Source organism: Coregonus lavaretus (genome assembly GCF_964263955.1).
Source record: "Coregonus lavaretus genome assembly, chromosome: 8".
Classification (NCBI taxonomy): domain Eukaryota; kingdom Metazoa; phylum Chordata; class Actinopteri; order Salmoniformes; family Salmonidae; genus Coregonus; species Coregonus lavaretus.
The window spans coordinates 23300299-23325941 of record NC_139995.1 but is presented as its reverse complement, the minus strand read 5'-3'; the positions used below and the strand labels follow the sequence as shown (position 1 = coordinate 23325941).

At 42.8% G+C, this 25643-nt stretch overlaps 3 protein-coding genes across 3 annotated transcripts in view; 2 read left to right on the top strand and 1 right to left on the bottom strand.

Annotated features, from left to right (window-relative positions):
- Positions 1–1573: 1573 nt before the first annotated feature.
- On the top strand, positions 1574–5088 carry LOC311133662 (signal peptidase complex subunit 1-like). The gene is made up of 4 exons (XM_084167195.1): positions 1574–1712; positions 2444–2503; positions 4287–4373; positions 4616–5088. Exons 1-4 carry the CDS (start codon positions 1677–1679, stop codon positions 4739–4741), a joined length of 309 nt encoding a protein of 102 aa, XP_084023321.1. The 5' UTR covers positions 1574–1676; the 3' UTR covers positions 4742–5088.
- On the bottom strand, positions 5081–18345 carry LOC311133663 (serine/threonine-protein kinase Nek4-like). The gene is made up of 16 exons (XM_084167196.1): positions 18074–18345; positions 17490–17756; positions 16889–17086; positions 16637–16744; positions 14871–15025; positions 14602–14728; positions 8162–8821; positions 7983–8039; positions 7724–7864; positions 7462–7626; positions 6676–6742; positions 6415–6521; positions 6228–6319; positions 5887–6101; positions 5564–5697; positions 5081–5474 (listed from the first exon to the last, which is right to left on the bottom strand). The coding sequence occupies exons 1-16, from the start codon at positions 18158–18160 to the stop codon at positions 5376–5378; spliced, it is 2679 nt and encodes an 892-aa protein (XP_084023322.1). The 5' UTR covers positions 18161–18345; the 3' UTR covers positions 5081–5375.
- A 4769-nt stretch (positions 18346–23114) lies between these two features.
- The window catches only part of LOC311133493 (calcium/calmodulin-dependent protein kinase type 1-like), a 64595-nt gene continuing 62066 nt past the window's right edge, over positions 23115–25643 (top strand). The window contains exon 1 of the mRNA XM_084166982.1: positions 23115–23203. The gene's annotated coding sequence lies outside the window, so the exon portion shown is untranslated. The remainder of the gene's footprint in view (positions 23204–25643) is intronic.

Below are 25643 nucleotides of genomic sequence, written 5' to 3'. Positions count from 1 at the left end.
CCCCCACCCCATCCTTTTTACGCTGCTGCTACTCTGTTAATTATTTATGCATAGTCACTTTAACTCTACCCACATGTACATATTACCTCAACTACCTCAACTAGCCGGTGCCCCCGCACATTGACTCTGCAACGGTACCCCCCTGTGTATATAGTTTACTTCTGCTATTTTTTTTCTCAACACTTTTTTTGTTGTTGTTTTATTTTTATTTTTTTTGTTAAAAATAAATGCACTGTTGGTTAAGGGCTGTAAGTAAGCATTTCACTGTAATGTCTGCACCTGTTGTATTCGGCGCATGTGACCAATACAATTTGATTTGATTTGATTTGATCACTGGGGCCGAGCTCCCTGCTATTCAGGCGATGTCAGAGGAAGGCCCTAAAAATTGTCAAAGACTCCAGACATCAAAGTCATAGACTGTTCTCTCTGCTACCGCACGGCAAGCAGTACCAATGCACCAAGTCTGGAACCAACAGGACCCTGAACAGCTTCTACTCCCAAGCCCTAAGGCAACTAAATAGTTAGTTACATAGTTAACCAAATAGCTACACGAACTATCTGCATTGACCCTTTTTGCACTAACCTTTTTGACTCAAAACATACACTGCTGTTACTGTTTATTATCTATCCTGTTGCCTAGTCACTTTATTCCTAGTTATACTGTATGTACATATGTACCTAAATTACCTCGTGTCTCCGCACATCAACTCGGTACTGGTACCCCGTGTATATAGCCAAGTTATTGTTACTCATTTTGTATTTATTGTTATGTGTTATTACTTTTCTATTATTTCTCTATTTTCTCTCTCTGCATTGTTGGGAAGGGTCCGTAAGTAAGCATTTCACTGTTAGTCTATACCTGTTGTTTACGAAGCATGTGACAAATACAATTTCATTTGGGATAATTTAGTTGCTAATGGCAGACTGCAGTACCCAGGTTGGCCTTCAATTTGAGTTAGCCTGGACTAGCTCAAACTGCGTATGTCTCCATGAGACTCCATCTTAGTGAGCTTGGCTTCAAATGCGCTATTGAGTCTTCACATGGTCAGTACTATCTGTAAACTTTGGGACAACCCTACCCAGAACCTAACCCCAAACCTTACTTTAACCATTATACATTTCAACTTCAATGGGGTAGGGACGTGCCAAGGACCCAGGATGTACCTCTGCACATTGATCTGGTACTGTTACTCCCTGTATATAGCTCCATTCTTGTGTATTTTATTTTATTTCTTGTGTTACTATTTTATTTTAAAACTCTGCATTGTTGGGAAGGGGTAGTAAGCAAGCATTTCACAGCGCATATGACAAATACAATTTGATTTTGATTTGAATGGTGTCACCTGATCGATGGCTTTGTCCATTCCTTTTACCACCCTTTTACAGTCTATGGCCGTGTTCCATAGGATCAAAACCGCCAAGTATCATGGGTAAATTGTGACTGACTGATCTACAAATAATAATTAGTCGTTATTTATGATGCAAGTTGATTTGTAGATCAGTCAATCGGCAGTCGCCTCAGTCATTTTGATGCTCTCTAACACGGCCATTGGCTTGAATGCATCAACAGTGAGGTCCTTCGAAATCCTACGTGTGCTTTTTCAAACCGGAAGTCTAACCAGACAAATTGGATGCACATTTTTACTTTAATCTGATTAGCTATCTAACGTAGAAAGATGTTGTCAATATTTAACTCCATTCCAACACACATGGTAAGAGTTTTAATTATTACTGAATTCACCGACTGTTGCAAATAGCTACAAATTGAAAACGCATGAGTAGATTAATCAAAGGCTAGCTAACGTTTGTTACAATATTGACATTTGAGTCATTTAGCAGACGCTCTTATCCAGAGCGACTTACAGTTAGTGAGTGCACACATTTTCATACTGCCCCCCCCGTGGGAAACGAACCCACAACCCTGGCGTTGCAAGCGCCATGCTCTACCAACTGAGCTACAGGGGAATTGTGTTTTCTGCCATATGCCAATATCAAGCAGTTGCAGCAAGCTAGCTAGCGAGTTATAACATACAAGCTAGTTAGAACCTAAATTCGATACAAAAATAATATTGAACATTGTTAAGAGTATAATAATTAGCTAACTATTCATCACAACCATAAATCCATGTCATATTGTTGGAATCAAACATTGATCATTGTTTGGATGCTAGCCAGCTTGATGCCCATATGGCATCTCTATGAACCTTGAAGGGATCTCATGTGTTATTGTGGATGCCCTAGTAGTTATAACCAAATGTATAAATGCATCCCCAATCACAAAGCATTTAATAATACTACTCTTCAAGGCACCACTTCTGATGAACCTTCCTGATCTGTCTTGATTATTGAAACGTCAGATATGAGTTTTTCTCTTGTGATGTAACAATCTACCAGTCCTACCTCAAAAATGATAAACTTTGCAAATGGCTTGGTGACGTTTTAGGATTATAAAGGACAAAAGCTGGCGGAGCAGATCTTCCAAGGAATCATACTTGCCTCAGCGGTGAGTGGCCTGACAAGCATACCTATTAAAATGTACTTTTCAGTATGTGTTGTTTTTACACTAGGCTTAACCCTAGCCCTTGATCATGACTCTCAGTTCCATATGGTTAGGGTTCCCACATGGCCATATTTCCCAGCCTGGTCTCATAGACTAGACGTAACATAGTAAATGTAAATCCGAGACACTCGAATTAGTGTGATATGTTACGTTGGTATGGTTACACAAGACCGATGGTTACTTAAGGCAAAATAACGTGAACATCTAGCAACCCAAAGGTTGCGAGTTTGAATTTCATCACGGACTACTTTAGCATTTTAACTAATTAGCAACTTTTCAACTATACTGAACAAAAATATAAATGCAACGATTTTACTGAGTTCGTATAAGGAAATCCGTCAATTGAAATAAATAAATTAGGCCCTAATCCATGGATTTCACGACTGGGCCTGGGAGGGCATAGGCCCACCCACTGCGGAGCCAGGCCCAGCCAATCAGAATGATTTTTTTCCCACAAAAGGGCTTTATTACAGACAGAAATAGTCCCCAGTTTCATCAGCTGTCTGTGTAGCTAGTCTCAGACGATCCCGCAGGTAAAGAAGCCGGATATGGAGGTCCTGGGCTGGCGTGGTTACACGAGGTCTGTGGTTGTGAGGCCGGTTGGACGTACTGCCAAATTCTCTAAAACAACGTTGGAGGCGGCTTATGGTAGAGAAATGAACATTACATTCTATGGCAACAGCTCTGGTGGACATTCCTGCAGTCAGCATGCCAATTGCATACTCCCTCAAAACTTGAGACATCTGTGGCATTGTGTTGTGTGACAAAACTGCACATTTTAGAGTGGCCTTTTATTGTCCCCAGCACAAGGTGCACCTTTGTAATGATCATGCTGTTTAATCAGCTTCTTGATATGCCACACCTGTCAGGTGGATGGATTATCTTGGCAAAGGAAAATACTCACTAACAGGGATGTAAACAAATTTGTGCACACAATTTGAGAGAAGCTTTTTGTGCGTATGGAACATTTCTGGGATCTTTTATTTCAGTTCATGAAACATGGAACCAGCACTTTACATGTTGTTTATATTTTTGTTCAGTATACTTACTACTTTTTAGCTCCTTTGCAATTACTTAGCATGTTAGCTAACCCTATCCCTTTAACCTAACTCCTAAACTTAACCATAAAACCAACCCCTAGCCTAGCTAACGTTAGCCACCTAGCTAGAAATCCGTAACATTGTACGTTTTGCAAATTCGTAACATAATATGAATTGTAATTCATAACATATCATACGAAATGGGTGATGGAGATCCAAAAATTAATACACACCTTACGAAACATTACATATCATACTAAAGAGTTCAGATTTACATACAGAATAATATGAAATGCTCTAAGACCAGGTTGCATTTCCATGCTACAGTGCTTGTTTATGGAAGAGACTGAAGACAGTGGACTACCTGTGCTAATTAGCCATCTGTGTCTCTGAACACCTGTGTGTAACGGAAGATGAACGCCACAAACATGTCACTGAAAAATACTGTTGGTTGCAACTGTGTTAAAACAGTGTACAGTAAGCATGTATTCTGCATTTTTGAAATTATTTGAAAGTAGAGGGATTTATGTTTCTAGAACCTACTTGACAATCAATTCACGTTTATATGTATTTGGCTGTTTTGGCTTCCAAAGCCAATCCGTCTTTAAACAGAACATGTAATGTCTTGGAATGGAAGGAGTAACGTTTAGTCCATTATTAGGCTAACCCCTTGCATTACCCTCCAGGTGATCGGATTCGCTTATGGCCTCATCATTGAACAGTTTGGGTGGACTGTGTACATAGTGTTAGGAGGTTTCGCTGTGTCTTGTTTGGTGAGTTAAGATTCATTCCATCCTCCCTGTATATGTGTATTTGACTTTGTTTCAGTTGCACCTGTGCAAAGAGTGCACCCACAGACCCACCTTGACTCAGGTTTATTCAAATGTATACTCTGTAGTCATTACATTCCAATCTGCAATGTTTGAAACATCTTACGGGATCCAAACTAACCCTCTTCTCCTCAACATCTCTCCCTCATCCCATGTCTCCTCCCCTCTCCGCCCTTCTGTCTCAGCTGACCCTGCCCCCCTGGCCCATGTACAGACAGAACCCCCTCTCCTGGCTTCCAGCCCTACCAGAGATTACAGGAGAAACCCAGCAAAAGCCTCAGGAGAATCTGAAGAAGAAGAAGCACAAGTAGATCATGACTGTTTGCCCAAGACACATTTTGTAACTGAAAATAACCGTATGTCTATACAATACATCCTTGTTTAAACGAAGCCTTTGTCCACCAATCAGTGGTGGAATGTTTGAATGTACAATAAACAGATTTCTGCTACTGTCGATAATTTGTAGACTGCACTCATGCTGATGTTGTCATCCCAACTGTTTTTAATAATGTGGATATAAGAATCTATGTAATGTAAGGATAAATAAAATAACTTTACATTTTTATTATAAAGTCAAACAAAGGGGTTGGAAATATCTACAATACAGTACTTCTATGTCCTGCAACTTATAATAAACAATCAGGAAATTAAGAATTTACTCTGTTGTGTTTATTGGTACAATTATTGTTGCACTAGTTTGCATTATAAATATTTCACTACAATAATTAATCTACCTGACAGGTAGAAAAACAGTAACAGAAGACTCACATTCATTGCATATTGTCACCTTTATGGAAAATTAGATTATGTATTTTCTGAATTTATATTTAAAGTGAGGTATAAAAATTGTCTAAATGAACTTGTATATAGGATATGGAGATGTGATTGTGTCTATACAAAAAGTATTACATTGCTTGTGTGAAATGCATTGTTCATTAGCTGAACCTAACCCTTGAAAGAAACATCCTCAAAGAACTTTAGCTGCCGCACCATCAGAGCATATGACTGGTACTTGTCCTCTCCCATCTGCTCCCGAAGACACTGCTGTTTGCGGAGAAAGAGAGAATAAAACAGATTACAGCCATGTCTAGCTGGATGCACTCTGTATCATGGATGTCATTTTAAATCCTAACCTCTCGTTTGTCCTCGTCATCCTCCTCCATTATGTCCAGGACTCTGTCCAACAGCTTCACCCCCAGTCCCTTCACCACATCTGTTCTCAGGTGCTCGATTGCTCTGCGGATCTTCGCCGGTCCAGATGTGGAGCCTTGTAAGAGGTGGGTTGAATACAAAAATACATATAAGTTTCACAGATGTACCATTTAAATCCATTTATTTCTTATGTAGAAATATATGGATTTCTCAGTGATAAGCCAGTCACCAGGGCAATATTGCATTGAAACAAGCATTGAAACTGCTAAGGAAGCTCAAGGAGACTGTTTTGGCTGAGACTAACCCATGGGTAATTCACTGAAGTGGAACTCCTGCTCGTCGCTAGCTTTCCCATGCAGCACCAGAGTGTCCCTGTACTTCCTGTTTAGCTTAAACTCAGCCAGTGGAGTAGAGCCAGATCTAACACCATCCGGCTCACTAACAGCATCTCTGCCATCCATTCGCAATGTCTGGGCCATCATCTGAACCAGGTCCTCCATTTCACCGGATTCACTCTTTCTGCAATAGAAAAAAAAAAAATGTGTCAGATTGAAATGTGCCCATTATCAGCAACACAAAGGGGTTTGTGCTTCTATGGGTGTGGGGTTGCACTGCCCCCAAAGAGTCAGAACAAGTAGTTTTTACCCCTCTTTGCAGTCCCTCTCTGAGCGATCTATTGAGCTGGTGGAAGTGCTGTATTCATCCTCGTCTGACAGTCGCCCCAGCAACCTGTCCTGCTAGAGGAGAACACACCACTGACATAGACTGAAGCCATATATGGACCTTTAAGCTTACTGTAACAGTAAGACAATGGAGATCAACCTATAGTTACCTTGTTTGTTTCCTTGCCCATATCAGATGCATAGCGAGTGACAGTGGGGTTCTGGAACTCTGGCTGCTTATTATGTAAAGAGGCAACATCATATGATGCCCTTCTTACTGCATTGATAACCGCGGGAAAGAAGAATACTACAGTGAGCAATACAAAGCAGAGCTACCACTTTATTGTTTAATATGACAAAATGGCCCTCGCCAATTCCTTCTGGTCCTATGGTCATATGATATATTGACAACACAGGGCGGAGGAGTTAACCTGGTTGGCTGGAGTTCTCCTGGGACTGCCTCAGTCTTCTCCTCTCCCTGGCTGACAGAGGACGCTCCTGGAAGCAGTAGAGATATTATAAACTTTACCTGCCTATATAATTACCATGTAAATACATGGGCATTAAACTAATTGTAAAGTTGGACCAACTTTATTTCAACAAAAGGGAAACACAATTGACAATATCCAATTAGCAGTATACACTGATTATACCAAACATTAGGAACACCTTCCTAATATTGAGTTGCATCCCCGCTTTTGCCCTCAGAACAGCCTCAATACGTCAGGGCATGAAAGCATTCCACAGGGATGATGGCCCATGTTGACGCCAATGCTTCCCACAGTTGTGTCAAGTTGGCTGAATGTCCTTTGGGTGGTGGACCATTCTTGATACACGTGGAAAACTGTTGAGCGTGAAAAACTTAGCAGCTTTGTAGTTCTTGACACAAACCGGTGCGCCTGGAACCAACTATCATACCCCGTTCAAAGGCACTTAAATATTTTGTCTTGCCCATTCACCCTCTGAATGGCACACATACACAATCCATGCCTCAACTGTCTCAAGGCTTTACAAAATCCTTCTTTAACCTGTCTCCTCCCCTTCATCTACACTGATTGAAGTGGATTTAACAAGTGACATCAATAAGGGATCATAGCTTTCACCTGGATTCACCTGGTCAGTCTATGTGATGGAAAGAGCAGGTGTCCTTAATGTTTTGTATACTCAGTGTATATTCAAGACCTCAAACCTGTAGCTGTTTAGTGCATTGACCTCACTTGTGTCAGTGGAGTGTTGCTGTCCTTGGAAGAGCTAATGGTTGTTGAGGAGTTTGTTGTGGCAGCCCTCTTCTTCTCTGTGTTTGTCCTGCTCCTCTTCTTCACCTCCACTACCATTGCATCAACAGGAGGAGGCGGTAGAGGTCTAGGAGCTGCCCCTTCACACTGGGAAAGAACAAGCAAGGGTTGAAGAGCCTTTAGGTTCCAAAGAACAGTTTGACAGCCCAAAGCCATGATAAAGTCCCCCAGTCACTGTCCTCACCTTGTCCGGATCACTCTGTATCCACCCCCTGTCCTTCTGCCTGCATTGCCGGGAGACAGAGGGCTCAGAGGAGGAGGGCATACACAGAGGGGGCGTGTCCTGCTCTGGGACTGGAGGGATGGGCTTCATGTGACAGGGTTCCTACATACACAGATAAAACATAACCAGCGTCAATGACCTCTAAAGGATGTGCTATATGGAGTGTGGTAGCCTATAGAAGAAACTAACTCCCACAATAAGAAAACAAACTGGTTCTTACCTGTGTTATCACAGGAGGAAGAGGCTCAAGGAGCTTTTCTGTGGATTCCAAGCTCTCCTTTAAAGACGAAAACACAGAGGTTTACAACTACTACAACTCTCATTCACAGAATTTATTAGCGTATGTGCACTGTGTGCAGCACGAGAGAATCATTCCCTATCCACAAACCAGGCACTTACTCTGACATCTGCAGGATGTATTTGTGTGGGATCCTCCTTCAGAAGATTCATGGTGTCATCTTTGTTATCGAAATTTTCTTCAAAAGTCTGTCCAGTGGATTCCACTTTGAGTTCCCCTGCAGACCTTGATTCAGGCAAGCTGGTGGAAACATCCAGACTTATGCTCTGTTCAGGAGCTGGGCTCTCAATGACCACATCCTTGAGTAGCTCTATTGTGTCATCCTTATCGTCCATGTTCACAGTTTTCTCTACAGAGGTTCTGACTCCATCTCTGGGCTTCAAAGCACACTGCATTAGAGGTCCATTGGCGATCCTCCTCTCCTCTACCCTGCTACTGACACCTGATAGCAGCCTGCGAGGGAGAGGCAGAGGGTGGGAGGGATCCTGTTTCCCTCCCCTCAGCTCCTCTACGGGTCTCTGATACAGAGCGTCATTATCTTCCCTGGCGTTAGGCACGGTCTGGGGAGGATCCCCTCTCTGGGCCTTTCTCTCCTCTTCCTGTGGCTGGATATCAATGTCAATGTTACTGATGGTTGCCAAGGATGCACCAGTGGTGTTGAGAATGTCTGGTGTAGGGGATTTGGGTGCTAAATATGTCTGGGGTGGGGCGTCCTCTATGATTCCATTGTGTCCTTTGTGCTTCTGTGAGTTAATCTCCTCCTATGAATGAGAACAAAAATACAACACAATGAAAAAAATTAAGACACTTGTGGGACTTGATGAGCATAAGTTTTACTCTCCCTCCCTCAACGATTTTACTGAGTTACAGTTCAAATAAATTTGGCCCTAATCTATGGATTTCACATGACTGGGCAGGGGTGCAGCCATGGGTGGGACTGGGAGGGCTTAGGCCCATCCACTTGGGAGCCAGGCCCACCCACTGGGGAGCCAGGCCCAAACAATCAGAATTAGTTTTTCCCCAACAAAAGGGCTTTATTACAGACAGAAATACTCCTCAGTTTCATCAGCTGTCTGGGTGGCTGGTCTCAGACGATCCCGCAGGTGAAGAAGCCGGATGTGGAGGTCCTGGGCTGGCATGGTCTGCGGTTGTGAGGCGGGTTGGACATACTACCAAATCCTCTAAAACAACGTTGGAGGCGGCTTATGATAGAGAAATTAACATTTAATTATTTGGCAACAGCTCTGGTGGACATTCCTGCAGTCAGCATGGTAATTGCACGCTCCCTCAAAACTTGAGACATCTGTGGCACTGTGTTGTGTGACAAAACTGCACATATTAGAGTGGCCTTTTGTTGTACACAGCACAAGGTCCACCTGTGTAATAATAATGCTGTTTAATCAGCTTCTTGATATGCCACACCTGTCAGGTGGATGGATTATCTTGGCAAAGGAAAATACTCACTAACAGGGATGTAAACAAATTAGTGCACAGAATTTGAGACAAATAGGCTTTTTGTGAATATGGAACATTTCTGGGTGCATTTATTTCAGCTCATGAAACATGGGCCCAACACTTTACATGTTGCATTTATATTTTTGTTCAGTATACAGTACCAGTCAAATGTTTGGACACACCTACTCATTCCAGGGTTTTTCTTTATTTTTACTATTTTCTACATTGTATAATAATAGTGAAGACATCAAAACTATGAAATAACACATATGGAATCATGTAGTAACCAAAAAAGTGTTAAACAAATCAAAATATATTTAATATTTGAGATTCTTCAAATAGCCACCCTTTGCCTTGATGACATCTTTGCACACCCTGTGGTAAATTCAATTGATTGGACATGATTTGGAAAGGCACACACCTGTCTATATCAGGTCCCATAGTTGACAGTGCATGTCAGAGCAAAAACCAAGCCATGAGGTCAAAGGAATTGTCCGTAGAGCTCCGAGACAGGATTGTGTCGAGGAACAGATCTGGTGACGGGTACCAACAATTTATGCAGCATTGAAGGTCCCCAAGGACACATTGGCCTCCATCATTCTTAAATGGAAGAAGTTTGGAACCACCAAGACTCTTTCTAAAGCTGGCCGCCCTGCCAAACTGAGCAATCGGGTGAGAAGGGCCTTGGTAAGGGAGGTGACCAAAAACCCGATGGTCACTCTGACAGAGCTCCTCTGATGTGAGAACCTTCCAGAAGGACAACCATCTCTGCAGCGCTCAAAATATGGCTACCACAGCATTCTGCAGGAATACGCCATCCCATCTGGTTTGCACTTAGTGGGACTATCATTTTATTCCCCAACAGGACAATGACCCAAAACACACCTCCAGGCTGTGTAAGGGCTATTTCACCAAGAAGGAGAGTGATGGAGTGCTGCATCAGATGACCTGGCCTCCACAATTACCTGACCTCAACCCAATTGAGATGGTTTGGGATGAGTTGGACCGCAGAGTGAAGGAAAAGCAGTGCTCAGCATATGTGGGAACTCCTTCAAGACTGTTGGAAAAGCATTGCTCATGAAGCTGGTTGAGAGAATGCCAAGAGTGTGCAAAGCTGTCATCAAGGCGAAGGGTGGCTATTTTGAAGAATCCAAAATCTAAAATATATTTTGATTTGTTTAACACTTTTTGGTTACTACATGATTCCTTGTGTTATTTCATAGTTTTGATGTCGTCACTATTATTTTACAACGTTGAAAATAGTAAAAATAAAGAAAAACCCTTGAATAATTATATATATACAGTGAGGGAAAAAAGTACTTGATCCCCTGCTGATTTTGTACGTTTGCCCACTGACAAAGAAATGATCAGTCTATAATTTTAATGGTAGGTTTATTTGAACAGTGAGAGACAGAACAACAACAACAAAATCCAGAAAAACGCATGTCAAAAATGTTATACATTTATTTGCATTTTAATGAGGGAAATAAGTATTTGACCCCCTCTCAATCAGAAAGATTTCTGGCTCCCAGGTGTCTTTTATACAGGTAACGAGCTGAGATTAGGAGCACACTCTTAAAGGGAGTGCTCCTAATCTCAGCTTGTTACCTGTATAAAACACACCTGTCCACAGAAGCAATCAATCAATCAGATTCCAAACTCTCCACCATGGCCAAGACCAAAGAGCTCTCCAAGGATGTCAGGGATAAGATTGTAGACCTACACAAGGCTGGAATGGGCTACAAGACCATCGCCAAGCAGCTTGGTGAGAAGGTGACAACAGTTGGTGCGATTATTCGCAAATGGAAGAAACACAAAAGAACTGTCAATCTCCCTCGGCCTGGGGCTCCATGCAAGATCTCACCTTGTGGAGTTGCAATGATCATGAGAACGGTGAGGAATCAGCCCAGAACTACACGGGAGGATCTTGTCAATGATCTCAAGGCAGCTGGGACCATAGTCGCCAAGAAAACAATTGGTAACACACTACGCCGTGAAGGACTGACATCCTGCAGCGCCCGCAAGGTCCCCCTGCTCAAGAAAGCACATATACAGGGCCGTCTGAAGTTTGCCAATGAACATCTGAATAATTCAGAGGAGAACTGGGTGAAAGTGTTGTGGTCAGATGAGACCAAAATCGAGCTCTTTGGCATCAACTCAACTCGCCGTGTTTGGAGGAGGAGGAATACTGCCTATGACCCCAAGAACACCATCCCCACCGTCAAACATGGAGGTGGAAACATTATGCTTTGGGCATTGAAAATGGGTCGTGAATGGGTATTCCAGCATGACAATGACCCAAAACACACGGCCAAGGCAACAAAGGAGTGGCTCAAGAAGAAGCACATTAAGGTCCTGGAGTGGCCTAGCCAGTCTCCAGACCTTAATCCCATAGAAAATCTGTGGAGGGAGCTGAATGTTCGAGTTGCCAAACGTCAGCCTCGAAACCTTAATGACTTGGAGAAGATCTGCAAAGAGGAGTGGAACAAAATCCCTCCTGAGATGTGTGCAAACCTGGTGGCCAACTACAAGAAACATTTGCAAATTTGTTGTCCTGTTGGAAGGTGAGCCTTCGCTCCAGTCTGAGGTCCTGAGCGCTTTGGAGCAGGTTTTCATCAAGAATCTCTCTGTAGTTTGCTCCGTTCATCTTTCCCTTGATCCTGAATAGTCTCCCAGTCTCTGCCGCTGAAAAACATCCCCACAACATGATGATGCCACCACCATGCTTCACCGTAGGGATGGTGCCAGGTTTCCTCCAGATGTGACGATTGGCATTTAGGCCAAAGAGTTCAATCTTGGTTTCATCAAACCAGAGAATCTTGTTTCTCATGGTCTGAGAGTCCTTTAAGGTGCCTTTTGGCAAACTCCAAGCAGGCTGTCATGTGCCCTTTACTGAGGAGTGGCTTCCGTCTGGCCACTCTACCATAAAGGCCTGATTGGTGGAGCGCTGCAGAGATGGTTGTCCTTCTGGAAGGTTCTCACATCTCCACAGAGGAACTCTGGAGCACTGTCAGAGTGACCATCGGGTTCTTGGTCACCTCCCTGACCAAGGCCCTTCTCACCCGATTGCGCAGTTTGGCAGGGCGGCCAGCTTTAGGAAGAGTCTTGGTGGTTCCAAACTTCTTCCATTTAAGAATGATGGAGGCCAATGTGTTCTTGGGGTCCTTCAATGCTGCAGAAATTGTTGGTACCCTTCCCCAGATCTGTTCCTCGACACAATCCTGTCTCAGAGCTCTATGGACAATTCCTTCGACCTCATGGCTTGGTTTTTGCTCTGACATGCACTGTCAACTATGAGACCTGATATAGACAGGTGTGTGCCTTTCCAAATCATGTCCAATCAATTGAATTTACAACAGGGTGTGCAAAGATGTCATCAAGGCAAAGGGTGGCTATTAGAAGAATCTCAAATATAAAATATATTTTGATTTGTTTAACACTTTTTTGGTTACTACATGATTCCATATGTGTTATTTCAAAGTTTTGATGTCTTCACTATTATTCTACAATTTAAAAAATAGTACAAATAAAGAAAAACCCTTGAATGAGTAGGTGTGTCCAAACTTTTGACTGGTAGTGTATATATAAACTCAGCAAAAAAAGAAACCCTGTCCAAATAACTTCACAGATCTTCATTGTCAAGGGTTTAAACACTGTTTCCCATGCTTGTTCAATGAAGCATAAACAATTCATGAGCATGCACCTGTGGAACGGTCGTTAAGACACTAACAGCTTACAGACGGTAGGCAATTAAGGTCACAGTTATCAAAACTTAGGACACTAAAGAGGCCTTTCTACTGACTCTGAAAAACACCAAAGGAAAGATGCCCAGGGTCCCTGCTCATCTGCGTGAACGTGCCTTAGGCATGCTGCAAGGAGGCATGAGGACTGCAGATGTGGCCAGGGCAATAAATTGCAATGTTCGTACTGTGAGACGCCTAAGACAGCGCTACAGGGAGACATGACGGACAGCTGATCGTCCTCGCAGTGGCAGACCACATGTAACAACACCTGCACAGGATCGGTACATCTGAACATCACACCTGTGAGACAGGTACAGGATGGCAACAACAACTGCCCGAGTTACACCAGGCACGCACAATCCCGCCATCAGTGCTCAGACTGTCCGCAATAGGCTGAGAGAGGCTGGACTGAGGGCTTGTATGCCTGTTGTAAGGCAGGTCCTCACCAGACATCACCGGCAACAACATCGCCTATGGGCACAAACCCACCGTCGCTGGACCAGACAGGACTGGCAAAAAGGGCTCTTCACTGACGAGTCGCGGTTTTGTCTCACCAAGGGTGATGGTCGGATTCACGTTTATCGTCGAAGGAATGAGCGTAACACCGAGGCCTGTACTCTGGAGCGTGATTGATTTGGAGGTGGAGGGTCCGTCATGGTCTGGGGCGGTGTGTCACAGCATCATCGGACTGAGCTTGTTGTCATTGCAGGCAATCTCAACGCTGTGCATTACAGTGAAGACCTCCTCCCTCATGTGGTACCCTTCCTGCAGGCTCATCCTGACATGACCCTCCAGCGTGACAATGTCACCAGCCATACTGCTCGTTCTGTGTGTGATTTCCTGAAAGACAGGAATGTCAGTGTTCTGCCATGGCCAGCGAAGAGCCCGGATCTCAATCCCATTGAGCACGTCTGGACCTATTGGATCGGAGGGTGAGGGCTAGGGCCATTCCCCCCAGAAATGTACGGGCACTTGCAGGTGCCTTGGTGGAAGAGTGGGGTAACATCTTACAGCAAGAACTGGCAAATCTGGTGCAGTCCATGAGGAGGAGATGCACTGCAGTACTTAATGCAGCTGGTGGTCACACCAGATCTTTTGATTTTGACCCCCCCTTTGTTCAGGGACACATTATTCAATTTCTGTTAGTCACATGTCTGTGGAAGTTGTTCAGTTTATGTCTCAGTTGTTGAATCTTATGTTCATACAAATATTTACACATGTTAAGTTTGCTGAAAATAAACGCAGTTGACAGTGAGAGGACGTTTCTTTTTTTGCTGAGTTTATATATGTGTGTGTGTTTTCCAGAGTATTTTAGTGCTGTTCTGTTAGCTGTTCACTCTCACCCTCTTCCCTTTTGTGTTTGGGTCTGGCTGGGGACATTGAGGGTGGGGCTCAGGCCTGGGCTTAGACGAAACCACAGACGCTGCACCACTGCCACCAACAGCTTTCTTTCTGGACTTGGCAGTTTTCCTAGAGTGAATGGAACAAACAAGACATCCAAGATGAGATCAATCCAACACACTTAATTTACTAAATATTGCTTCAACATACAAAGGCGCGCGAGAGAGAAAGAGAGCGTTAGCCAGGTGCTACAACAGATGAAGACACCTACTCTTTGGTGGCCTCTAAAAATATTGCGATTTGTCGTTTGATGTAGGGCTGACGTAGGACGTGTTTGACGTCAGGTCTGTCCTCTGGTCTCTTACACAGCATGCTCTTTATCAGCTCTCCCAGCTTAGGGTCGTACTTACTCGGCATCTGAGGCAACTGGATGACAGGAAAATAGATCAATTAATCTAGTAGCAGACAAATAATCAGTGTCATCATGAGCAATGTTCCCTCTAATTATTTCTGGCACTGAGCAAAATTCAGGCCTGCTGAGCGCAAACTTGAACATTGTGAAAATTCTGAGCAACTTCTGGTGCGCTTCTTTTACTGTGAACACTGAGTCTGTACCCACTTTAAGTTACAGTTATAAAAGTGGCCACGTAGGCTACTGTGGCTATTTGATCATAATGTAGGCCTATCAGAGTGGCCTACCATCAAAAACAATGGAGAAAATGCATCCAATAACATTTTAACATGGAAAAAGCTGTTCTTTCATTTAGCCTACAGTAACAGCCAATGTGTCGTGTTCAATGTAGTCCTACATTCCATAAGACTTTTGGAAAAAACATGAAGGACTTGACATTAACCTGTTTATCTACTTGTCCTTCAGGCAAGGAGGTGACTGAAAATGTTTTTTAATGCAAAAAAACACTTTACCTTAATATAATTCATTATTATTCCCATACCATTATTACAGAGAATCAGACAAATTATACTACCCTCTGCCTATTGGCTACTAAGCTTATTCAAGACCGTCTCAAAATACAACACTACCCCTTTAAGACAAAAAAAAAAATGTTTTTACCTGACTTACTTTTCAAAGCTCTTGTAGGAAGCACCCACTCCCTCATTGATGACTAGAAATTATCTATATCTGGGCTAATAACTCACTTATTAGCAAAGCATACGAACAAATGTGCACACGTGGCTACATGCAGCTCTCACGTTGATCTCAAAACAAGCGCATCTACTCACGACCACTCATGCTGTAAACACAGTCCAGTTCAAAGTGAATGGCACAGATCCATATATGACAATGGTCTATTTGCATATAGATCTACTGCAGCTTTGATTGGTTATGCCGCACCGGTCTGTGTAGAGCAGGACTGCCCAACCCTGTTCCAGGAGAGTTACCGTCCTGTAGGTGTTTGCTCCAACCCTAATCTAGCACACCTGATTCTAATAATTAGCAGGTTGATAAGATGAATCAGGTTAGTAACACCTGGGGTTGGAGCGAAAACCTACGGGAGGGTAGCTCCCCAGGAACAGGGTTGGGCAACCCTGATGTAGAGTATGGGCCTGAGTCCTGCCTGTCAATGCAATAGAATCCTACTCCAATGTGCTCTGCCTACAAGAAAGTATCTTGCATAGTTCATTTTGTTTCGGTATGTTGCATTGAAAGTGGCTAATATTGCGTTGATTAGATCACAATTCCCACAGTAGAGGGAAGCGTTGATAGTGTTAACTAAAGGGGTCCTCTGTAGCTCAATTGGTAGAGCATGGCGCTTGTAAAGCCAGGGTAGTGGGTTCGATCCCCGGGACCACCCATACGTAAAAATGTATGCACACATGACTGTAAGTCGCTTTGGATAAAAGCGTCTGCTAAATGGTATATTATTATTATTATTATATTATAAAACTAGAAAGTTGAGTGTAGTTAAATCTCGTGCTTCTCTGCGTGGGCTGATATTTCTTCAGCATGGCAGTCCCAGGGCTTAGAGGTAACATTGATCATGACTACTCATTTGGGAAAAGGTGTAAGAGGCTGACCTTTCCCTCTACAATGCGGTACACCAGTGAGTTCATGTCCTTGGCATTGAAGGCATGTTTCAGGGTTGACATCTCGTACACACAGCAGCCCAGTGCCCACACGTCAGACTGGGGGGGAAAAGGAGGGTTGAAGTTGGCAAATGAAAAGGTCTAGTGCCCACAACAGCAATCTCCTCAGATTGTGTCTGGCTCAACAGAACTGCTGCTCCAACAGTGATGATCTCAAGCATTGATCTACTAAGTACACCGTACCTTGTGGTTGTAGGGTTTGTTGGAGAACAGCTCCGGGCTCATGTAGTACGGTGTTCCTATGAGGGTATTGGCCATGTCGTTCTGATTCTCCAGAACCCGGGCGATGCCAAGGTCCCCCACTTTGATGATGTTAGTCTTGGTCAGAAATATATTCTGGGTCTTCAGGTCCCGGTGCAAGATACACTTCTCGTGTAGATACTACAATTCAACAGAGAAAAGAGTCAGATGTTGTCACTATAACTCTCCTGTACGTAAGCCTCTGCCTCTGCCAAAACGAATGGCAAGAGGCAGAGTAGATGTTGCAGCATATCAATCAATTGTTATCCGGGGCGCAACTTTGGTTTTAGAAGTGGGGGGACAAAACTTTTTTGTAATGTTATTATTTTAATCCAGTCGGATAAACACTTCAAGCAGCCTACCCAACCTCTCGGAGGCGTCTGCGTGGTCTTAAAGCACACCGTTGCCTCGTTTTGTATCACATTCCAATTATAAAACTGGGGGGGACAAAAATGCAATTTCAGAATGTGTGTGTGTGTGGGGGGACATGTCCCCCAAGTCCCCAGTGAAAGTTGCGCCCCTGATTGGATGCACTTCAATGTACCTGGAGGGCCATAGCTATCTGAACGAACCACTCCACCACCTGCCTTTCAGGTAGGAGTTCCCCCTTCTGTTGCTTGAGTCTATGGTAGAGGTCGCCTCCCTCGCAGAAGCCCATGACGATGTAGAGCTGGCAGTCTTCTCCTTCCCACGACTCCCTGTATGTCACGATGTTTGGGTGTCGTAGTTGCGAGAGAAGCTGAGCCTCTTGTTCCGCGGCTCGCCGCTCACGTTTCGAGGACGTGGTCAAGTTCAACTTCTTTATGACATACTGAGGAAAAATATTAAACGGTTTCGACTTCGCGCCACATATTTCACCCTGCAAACATTCTGTCTAGACGCATTTGTGGCGAACGTTCTGTCACAAATGAATCTAGCCAGAATGTTCACAACAAATGCCGCAGTTTTTTATTTCTAAATAGCAAACTAAATAACTACCTTATTTGTAGATCCCATAGGCAGTAATATCAACGTTAGTTTGTTAGCTGGCTAGCTAACGTTAGCTTAACTAGCTAGCTAGTTACTAACTTGTTGTGATATTATAACGTTATTCAAACCATGTTTTGAAGTGGATTGTTGTATTCTTACCTGCTTACGGTCGGTTTTGTGTTTCACCAGATTCACCTCTCCATAACTCCCCTTTCCAACAACTCTGATAAACATGTAATTATTCATGACTTCAAATCGTACAATCTTTCTAATTGTTACCCCAAATTCAAAGGGTATAATCTACTTAATTAATTGAAGAAACCCTGTGAATATCTCCCATTTTCTACACATTATAAATTCAGATTTCTAACTTATTTAGCGCAGGATAATGTGCCAACAAGACGATTTTCAAAACATAGGAAATCATCAGTAGCTTTTTCGTCACTAGGCAACTGGCACATGAAAGTCGACGTTGGTTGGAGGGGTGTACGAACCCGTAAACAAACACCCCCGTTTATCCCATAGCCCCATCTAGGGTCGAAAAAGAGCATGAGCTGTTTGTCATAAATGTTGTATCAGTTGTTGTATGGTGTTCCCTGGACATTAGGTAACGGTTTTTATTGTCTGTCTGCCTTTCACACATCACGGATCGCATCGATTTCCAGAAAATGTTTCATTATAAACAGTGTTGTTTATAATCATCCCAACCTGTATTCAGTAGCCTACATTTAGTCCTTATAATTTCATTGACGGATGCATGTGTCTATGACATTATAGACGCATGCATCCGTCAAGTTCCTTGGTGTCCACATCACCAACAAACTATCATGGTCCAAACACACCAAGACAGTCGTGAAGAGGGCACGACAAAGCCTATTCCCCCTCAAGAGACTGAAAAGATTTGGCATGGGTCCTCAGATCCTCAAAAAGTTATACAGCTGCACCATCGAGAGCATCCTGTCTGGTTGCATCACTGCCTGGTATGGCAACTGCTCGGTCTCCGACCGCAAGGCACTACAGAGGGTAGTGTGTACGGCCCAGTACATCACTGGGGCCAAGCTTCCTGCCATCCAGGACCTATATTTTGTTTCCTCATGATTTGGTTGGGTCTAATTGTGTTGATGTCCTGCGGCTCTGTGGGGTCTGTTTGTGTTTGTGAACAGAGCCCCATGACCAGCTTGCTTAGGGGACTCTTCTCCAAGTTCATCTCTCTGTAGGTAACGGCTTTATTATGGAAGGTTTGGGAATCGCTTCCTTTCAAGTGGTTATAGAATTTAACGGCTCTTTTCTGGATTTTGATCATTAGCGGGTATCGGCCTAATTCTGCTCTGCATGCATTATTTGGTGTTTTTCGTTGTACACAGAGGATATTTTTGCAGAATTCTGCATGCAGAGTCTCAATTTGGTGTTTGTCCCATTTGGTGAATTATTGGTTGGTGAGCGGACCCCAGACCTCACAACCATAAAGGGCAATGGGTTCTATAACTGATTCAAGTATTTTTAGCCAGATCCTAATTGTTATGTCGAATTTAATGTTCCTTTTGATGGCATAGAAGGTCATTCTTGCCTTGTCTCTCAGATCTTTCACAGCTTTGTGGAAGCTAGCTGTGGCGCTGATGTTTAGGCTGAGGTATGTATCGTTTTTTGTGTGCTCTAGGGCAACGGTGTCTAGATGGAATTTGTATTTGTGGACCTGGCAACTGGACCTTTTTTGGAACACCATTATTTTTATCTTACTGAGATTTACTGTCAGGGCCCAGGTCTGACATAATCTGTTCAGAAGATCTAGGTGCTGCTGTAGGCCCTCCTTGGTTGGTGACAGAAGCACCAGATCATCAGCAAACAGTAGACATTTGACTTCAGATTCTAGTAGGGTGAAGCCAGGTGCTGCAGACAGTTCTAGTGCCCTCGCCAATTCGTTGATATATTTTTTTGAAGAGGGTAGGGCTTAAACTGCATCCCTGTCTCACCCCACGGCCCTGTGGAAAGAAATGTGTGTGTGTTTTTTCCCATTTTAACCACACACTTGTTGTTTGTGTACATGGATTTTATAATGTATGTTTTTCCCCCAACCCCACTTTCCATCAATTTGTATACTTTCCATCAATTTGCACACCCTAATTGACCCTCATGCCAAATTGAGTCAAAAGCTTTTTTGAAATCAACAAAGCATGAGAAGACTTTGCCTTAGTTTTGTTTTGTTTGTTTGTCAATTAGGGTGTGCAGGGTCAATACGTGGTCTGTCATACGGTAATTTGGTAAAAAGCCAATTTGACATTTGCTCAGTACATTGTTTTCACTGAGGAAATGAACTAGTCTGCTGTTAATGATAATGCAGAGGATCTTCCCAAGGTTGCTGTTGACACATATCCCACGGTAGTTATTGGGGTCTCCACTTTTGTGGATTGGGGTGATCAGTTCCAAATATTGGGGAAGATGCCAGAGCTAAGGATGATGTTAAAGAGTTTAAGTATAGCCAATTGGAATTTGTGGTCTGTATATTTTATAATTCCATTGAGGATACCATCAACACCACAGGCCTTTTGGGGTTGGAGGGTTTGTATTTTGTCCTGTAGTTCATTCAATGTAATTGGAGAATCCAGTGGGTTCTGGTAGTCTTTAATAGTTGATTCTAAGATTAGCATTTGATCATGTATATTTTTTTGCTGTTTGTTCTTTGTTATAGGGCCAAAAAGATTGGAGAAGTGGTTTACTCATACATCTCCATTTTGGATAGATAGCTCTTTGTGTTGTTGTTTGTTTAGTGTTTTCCAATTTTCCCAGAAGTGGTTAGAGTCCATGGATTCTTCAATTACATTGAGCTGATTTCTGACATGCTGTTCCTTATTTTTCTGTAGTGTATTTCTGTATTGTTTTTGTGATTCACCATAGTGAAGGCGTAGGTTTCTCAATTTCTTTCTTAGGTTTTTGCATTCTTCATCAAACCATTTTTCATTGTTGTTACTTTTCTTCGGTTTTCTGTTAGAGATTTTTAGATTTGATAGGACAAATATACTGTTAAGGTTTTCTACTGCCAAGTTTACACCTTCACTATTACAGTGGAACGTTTTGTCCAGGAAGTTGTCTAAAAGGGATTGAATTTGTTGTTGCCTAATTGTTTTTTGGTAGGTTTCAACACTACTTTCCTTCCATCGATAGCATTTCTTAATATTATTCAGTTCCTTTGACTTTGATGCCTCATGATTTGAGTATTGCTCTGTTCAAGTAGACTGTGATTTTGCTGTGGTCTGACTGTGAATGCCCTGAGAGACTCTGGGTTGAGGTCAATGCTAAAGTAGTCTACAGTACTACTGCACAGAGATGAGCTATAGCTGTACCTACCATAGGAGTCCCCTCGAAGCCTACCATTGACTATGTACATACCCAGCGTGCGACAGAGCTGCAGGAGTTGTGACCCGTTTTTGTTGGTTATGTTGTCGTAGTTGTGCCTAGGGGGGCATATGGGGGAGGGAATGCTGTCACCTCCAGGTAGGTGTTTGTCCCCCTGTGTGCTGAGGGTGTCAGGTTCTTGTCCAGTTCTGGCATTTAGGTTGCCACAGACTAGTACATGTCCCTGGGTCTGGAAATGATTGATTTCCCCCTCCAGGATGGAGAAGCTGTCTTCATTAAAGTATGTGGATTCTAGTGGGGGGATATAGGTAGCACACAGGAGGACATTTTTCTCTGTTGAGATAATTTCCTTTTGAATTTCTAGCCAAATGTAAAATGTTCCTGTTTTGATTAATTTAATAGAGTGAGTTAGGTCTGCTCTATACCAAATTAGCATAACCCCTGAGACCCTTCCCTGTTTCACACCTGGTACTTTGGTGGATGGGACTACCAGCTCTCTGTAACCTAGAGGGCAACCAGTGGGTCCGTCTCCTCTATACCATGTTTCTTGTAGGATGACAATGTCTGTATTTCCGATTTCTTTGGTGAAGTCCAGGTTCCTGCTCTTTAGGCCAAAGGCAGATGACCTCAGGCCTTGGATATTCCAGGATGAGATAGTGAAGGCTTTGTGTTCCATAAAGTGTCTAATGTTGTTGGTCGTGTGGTTTGGCCTCAGGCCAGTAATTGTGAGCAGAGCCTGCTGAGCATCTGGTACATGCCATTGGCTTGGGCTAGTGTAAGAGTGGGGATTGGGCCTGTTTGCCTGCTCACGGCCTGGGCGTATGTGTGACTTTCATGTTGAGGCCCCCTTTGCGGGAGTGGGGGGCATGGGGTGGGTAGGAGGGGCATAGGTCTGATCTGAGGGGGCCTAAATGGGGTGTGGGCATGGTTGACTTGGGGGGGTGTTAATTGGTTGGGGTGTTTTTTTTAAATGATCTACGCATAGCCACTTTAACTCTACCTACGTGTACATATTAACTAAATTATCTCGACTAACTTGTGCCCCCGCACATTGACTGTACCGGTACCCCCTGTAAATAGCATCGCTACTGTTATTTTACTGCTGCTCTTTAATGATTAGTTATTTTTATTTTCTACTTAGCAATTTTTTACTTAACACTTATTTTTCTTAAAACTGCATTGTTGGTTAAGGGCTTGTAAGTAAGCATTTCATTGTAAGGTCTACACCTGTTGTATTCGGCGCATGTGACAAATAAAATGTGATTTGATTTTGCATAAATGAATGGGGATTTGAATTCGACAGAGGGATGAAACATAATGAGTAATTGATGGCCAAGGCCACTCCACTAGAGGGCAGATGATACTAACAAAGTTGGTAGTGCAGGGAGTTTGTTTGATTGACATCACATTTTTGTTGCCTATGCCTCTCACCCTGTCCTTGACAGTGTGTAGGCCTATGGTGGCAATAATGAGAGAGCGTTTATTGAATAAAATTCCAGTGGGAATGAAGTATCCTACTTGTGAATGACATGTCATCATTGTAACACCTAATTATTTGTTGGATGTTTTTAGTAAACTTCAGCCTTTCTATATAGCCTATTAACACTTTGACCAAACGATTACGCTAATCAACTGGGACAATTTACCCTGTCCGGAGCCATTGGACAAGGACGACACCTTCCTTAAGCAGAATGTTTAAAAAAGAATTAACCAATTATGAAGCAGCATGCTTACCTTTGTGCCACAAACAAGTTGTTCATTGGGTATTGGACGAGAATGACCAGGCCCCTTGTGTGTTAGCCACGCCCTCCGCCCATTGCCCTGACGTCAGGAGAGTGCTGTTGGAGGTGTGGAATCCAGTTTTTCCGCGAGCGCCGTGAGTCCAAAATTGGAGAAGCAGTAAGAAAGGAACGACCTTTGAAATCGTGCAATTCACAGGTAAGAATCTCTGTTAATGTTGATTAGAACATCGTGTGGGCAAAATTGAAATGACTGGCGTAATCCAGATTTAGTCGCTAACGTTATATGGAAACATGCCCAGAATGCGAGAATAGTTTACATTTTTGGTCTGTCTGATTGACAATAAAAAACCTAGTTGAAATGTTAAACCATAGGCTAAATAGTTTATTGCTTTTATAAATATTGTTTCCTAATAGTTTAAATGAATAATATATTGAAAGTAATTGTTTCTCGTAGCTGGTTGACCTCTCAGACTGAAACAAGCTATGAGACAGACAGTGCCCCATCATATGGAGCGTTCATTCATATTAATATGCATGCTAGTGTTTTACATTAGTATTAATAAAGGCCAGATACCAAAGAGTTGCGGGCATATTGGTTTATGGTACTAAGCATATTTCTCAGTAGAGATCAGAGACCACTGATGGAGTGTGTGCAAACCAATAGAAAGAGGATAAACTGATAGCAGTGTTGAATTTTTCATCAAAGTTATAATTCACATTTTAGAGTGTAGGTCCTCATGAATGTATATAACTTATTGTAAAAAAAAAATCCCTTTTTAGTGCATTACTGAACTAGAATGCTTGAGGTATTTTTGTCTTTACTTTCATTCTCTCTCACTCTCTCTCCCCTTCAAGCACTCATTATTTTTTATACACTCTATGATACACACACACACACACACACACACACACACACACACACAGAGAGAGAGACACACAGACAGAGAGACACACAGACACATACATCCTCGCCAGCTCGGAAGGAGAATGTGGCTTATCAATGAAAAAGCTCATTTTGAAAGGGATTTGCTTAGTGTCATGGACACCGGTGTCCCAGATGAGCTTGTGGTTCAGATCAGGATGTTATCATGACAAGGAGAATGTGATATCTGTGAGTGGACAGTGAGATGTTACTGTAACACAGAGACAATGTCATGTTGCAGCTCTCAATGTGGAGGTATCAGTTAGGATAGCCTATGTGTTCTTGACTTTTTGTCATAGGGTGTAATCAAGGTGACAGCCAGTAACGCATTCAATACCGTCTTGCACACTCTTGCCTGCATCTAGCTGATCTAGGGTGTAATCATTAGTCCAAACAGTTGCAAGCGAGAGATTATATTTGACAAATTCAGGTATGTTTATCCCCGTTTCATTTGCTTCCATTTAAGAAATGTTTTTCAACAGAATCGGCGGAATGACTACACCCCTTATTACCCACACACACAGTTCACTTTCATAGCAGCCACATAAAAACATCATGATCACTTTGCTCGTTGTATAATTCCTTCTCACATCTACGCACTCTCCTCCTCTCACCTTTTCCCTTCACTTGTGGACTTCAGTGCACAACACAACAGCTGTCTGTGATCAGGTGAAAAAACCATTCCAAGCCAAACCTTCATACCATAACCACTAACCGCTACACACGGCCTACATCGTTGTCACCATATTAGCTAATATCATAGTCAACATAGCTACTAGAACTAAACGCGTTAGTAAACCTGCTACATTTATGCAGTACAGTGTACAGCAAGTAGTTTAGCAGTTACACCGGTGGGCCCCAGTGGCAATAAATTAATAAAACCAAAAGTTTACCATGACTTGGAAGAGTTCCAGTTTTGGATAGCCTTAGCCAGCTATCTAACAATCCCTCTCTGTTTGAGCCGGGTGTTTGAGTACGCTTAACTAGCTACCTCCATTCACTAGCTAAGTAAGTGAAAGTGAAAAAAATATAACTAGCTCTCTCTCTATCTCTCTCTTGCTTCTCCTTCATTTTTGAAGAAATTAATTTGTTCAAAACTGTTCAACTATTGTCTTTCTCTCTCTTTGAGTCAACTACTCACCACATTTTATGCACTGCAGTGCTAGCTAGCTGTAGCTCATGCTTTCAATCATTCTCTGATCCTTTGATTGGGTGGACAACATGTCAGTTCATGCCGCAAGAGCTCTGATAGGTTGGAGGACATCCTCTGGAAGTCGTAATAATTACTTTGTCAGTCAATGGAAGGGGGTGCGAACCATGAGCCTCCTAGGTTTTGTAGCCTCAACAGCACACTCTGGGGTAGCACCATTGTGTAGCCAGAGAACAGCTAGTTTCCGTCCTCCTCCGGCTACACCATGGTGCTATCCCAGAGAGTGCTGTTGAGGCTACTGTGGATCTTCATTGCAAAACAGTGTGTTTTAATCCATTATTTGGTGACATGAATATATTTAGTATAGTTTTATCTAAAAATGAAAACTTTTCTTAATCTTTCACTATTTGCATTTTTATGAAATTCACTGAGGAGGATGGTCCTCCCGTTCCTCCTCTGAGGAGCCTCCACTGAATGTAAAGTTATATCAATAGACCAAACATATGAAGATGTTTTCACTACAGTGGATAAAAGCGACTGGGTATACACCGTGGATTTGCTCAA

What these genes read in the sequence shown, in the direction of transcription:
- LOC311133662 (XM_084167195.1), top strand. Translation starts at nt 1,677, where the DNA reads ATGTTGTCAATATTTAACTCCATTCCAACACACATG. An exon ending in ACTCCATTCCAACACACATG is followed by an intron (nt 1,713 to 2,443) that starts GTAAGAGTTTTA and finishes GTGACGTTTTAG; the next exon opens with GATTATAAAGGACAAAAGCT. An exon ending in GTTTCGCTGTGTCTTGTTTG is followed by an intron (nt 4,374 to 4,615) that starts GTGAGTTAAGAT and finishes CTTCTGTCTCAG; the next exon opens with CTGACCCTGCCCCCCTGGCC.
- LOC311133663 (XM_084167196.1), bottom strand. Translation starts at nt 18,160, where the DNA reads ATGAATAATTACATGTTTATCAGAGTTGTTGGAAAGGGGAGTTATGGA. An exon ending in TACATCCTGCAGATGTCAGA is followed by an intron (nt 8,040 to 8,161) that starts GTAAGTGCCTGG and finishes TCGTCTTTAAAG; the next exon opens with GAGAGCTTGGAATCCACAGA. An exon ending in TACAGAGTGATCCGGACAAG is followed by an intron (nt 7,627 to 7,723) that starts GTGAGGACAGTG and finishes GTTCTTTCCCAG; the next exon opens with TGTGAAGGGGCAGCTCCTAG.